This window comes from Echinops telfairi, unplaced genomic scaffold, assembly GCF_000313985.2.
Source record: "Echinops telfairi isolate 266 unplaced genomic scaffold, ASM31398v2 ScPeMD7_7409;HRSCAF=8447, whole genome shotgun sequence".
Classification (NCBI taxonomy): Eukaryota; Metazoa; Chordata; class Mammalia; order Afrosoricida; family Tenrecidae; genus Echinops; species Echinops telfairi.
In genome coordinates this window covers 11,608,826-11,610,117 of record NW_022111309.1, presented here as the reverse complement: position 1 = coordinate 11,610,117, position 1,292 = coordinate 11,608,826, and the positions used below count along the sequence as shown (strand labels likewise).

The 1,292-nt window shown below is 44.3% G+C and overlaps 1 protein-coding gene across 1 annotated transcript in view; it reads left to right on the top strand.

Annotated features, from left to right (window-relative positions):
* Positions 1–1,292, top strand: part of SV2B (synaptic vesicle glycoprotein 2B) — an 84,826-nt gene that overhangs the window by 49,928 nt on the left and 33,606 nt on the right. Inside the window, exon 5 of the mRNA XM_004709890.3 lies at positions 421–509. Within this exon, the coding sequence (XP_004709947.1) occupies positions 421–509 (89 nt within the window). The remainder of the gene's footprint in view (positions 1–420; positions 510–1,292) is intronic.

The window sequence follows — 1,292 nt, the reverse complement described above, 5'->3', positions numbered from 1 at the left end:
GCACTGGTGCAACCTACTGGCCACTAGATACTAAGACTGCATGGTGTTCGTGGCACCTCCTGGTCAAATATTTGGATTATCATCCATGCCCATGACCAGGAGTATAACTCATTACTCAAAGTTATTGGGGGCTTGGGGGCTTTCTAGGCCCTTTGAAGCCCTAACTCAGAGTGTTTTGGGTCATGTTAAGGGACTATTGTGTTCCCGGGGAGATGGCTGCTGGACTGTGAGAGTTTGAGGCAGTCAGTAATCAGAGAAGAGGCTTCTGTTGTTCTGTCGATAGAATTGCTGCCTTGGGGAGATCATGAGCTGCCCATTCTTTCCATGAATATTTAGCCAATTTATTAGGAAATCATAGGAATGAGCTCTTCCAACTCATTGCCTCTCTCCCTCTAACACATCTTCTTGGCCTGGTTATAGGTCTGGGCTAATGCTCTGTACTGTGTGAAGGGGCCCTATAGAATGAACACACTGGTTCTGGCTGTGGTCTGGTTTGCGATGGCCTTAAGGTAAGTTAATTTTACTTAAATTGTTTAACCTCCCAAGAACCCTGGATTACACATTGGGCTACTAACTGCAAAGTCAGTGGTTCAAAACCATGGGCCGCTCCGTGGAAGAATGACGAGGCTTTCTACCTTCTTGAATCCTCAGTCTTGAAGACCAACAGGGACAGTTTTACTCTGTCCCACAAGGTCCCTGTGAGTCAGAATTGACATGCTTGCCGGGAGTAGGTTTTTTTATCTCCTTGTTTCTCAGTTGCCTCACACCCACTCTAGGAGCTCGGACAAGGAAGAAGTCTGTTAATCTGCACATTAACAATATTGTAGCAAGGCAGGCTCAGATTCCAGGGACAATTTCAGCCTTAGGTCAATTCTTATTGTAATTGCAAGATGTCTCAAGGATAAAGAGGCTGCCTCTCCCCAAGTTTCCTATTTTAACAACAAGGAAAACTTTCTAAGACTTCCCTTCTGATTTATTTGCTAGCTTTGCGTGCCATGCAAGGAGGCTGGTGGAGTAGTGGGTTATGCATTGGCTGCTAACTGCAAGGTCAGCAGTTTGAAACCGTATGCTACTCAAAGAGATAAAGGCGAGGTTATCTGCTCTGGTAAATGTTTAGTCTTGAAAACCCCAAGAGGTGGTTTAATCCTGTCCTATAGTTTGAACTAATCACCGGCACCACAGCGGAGCCAAGTTGACACATAAAATTAACTATTGCATCATATCATCTGTAGGTGGTAAGTAGAGATAATTTTACCTCTTCCTTGTCCATTTTATATTGCTTCATTCTTTCT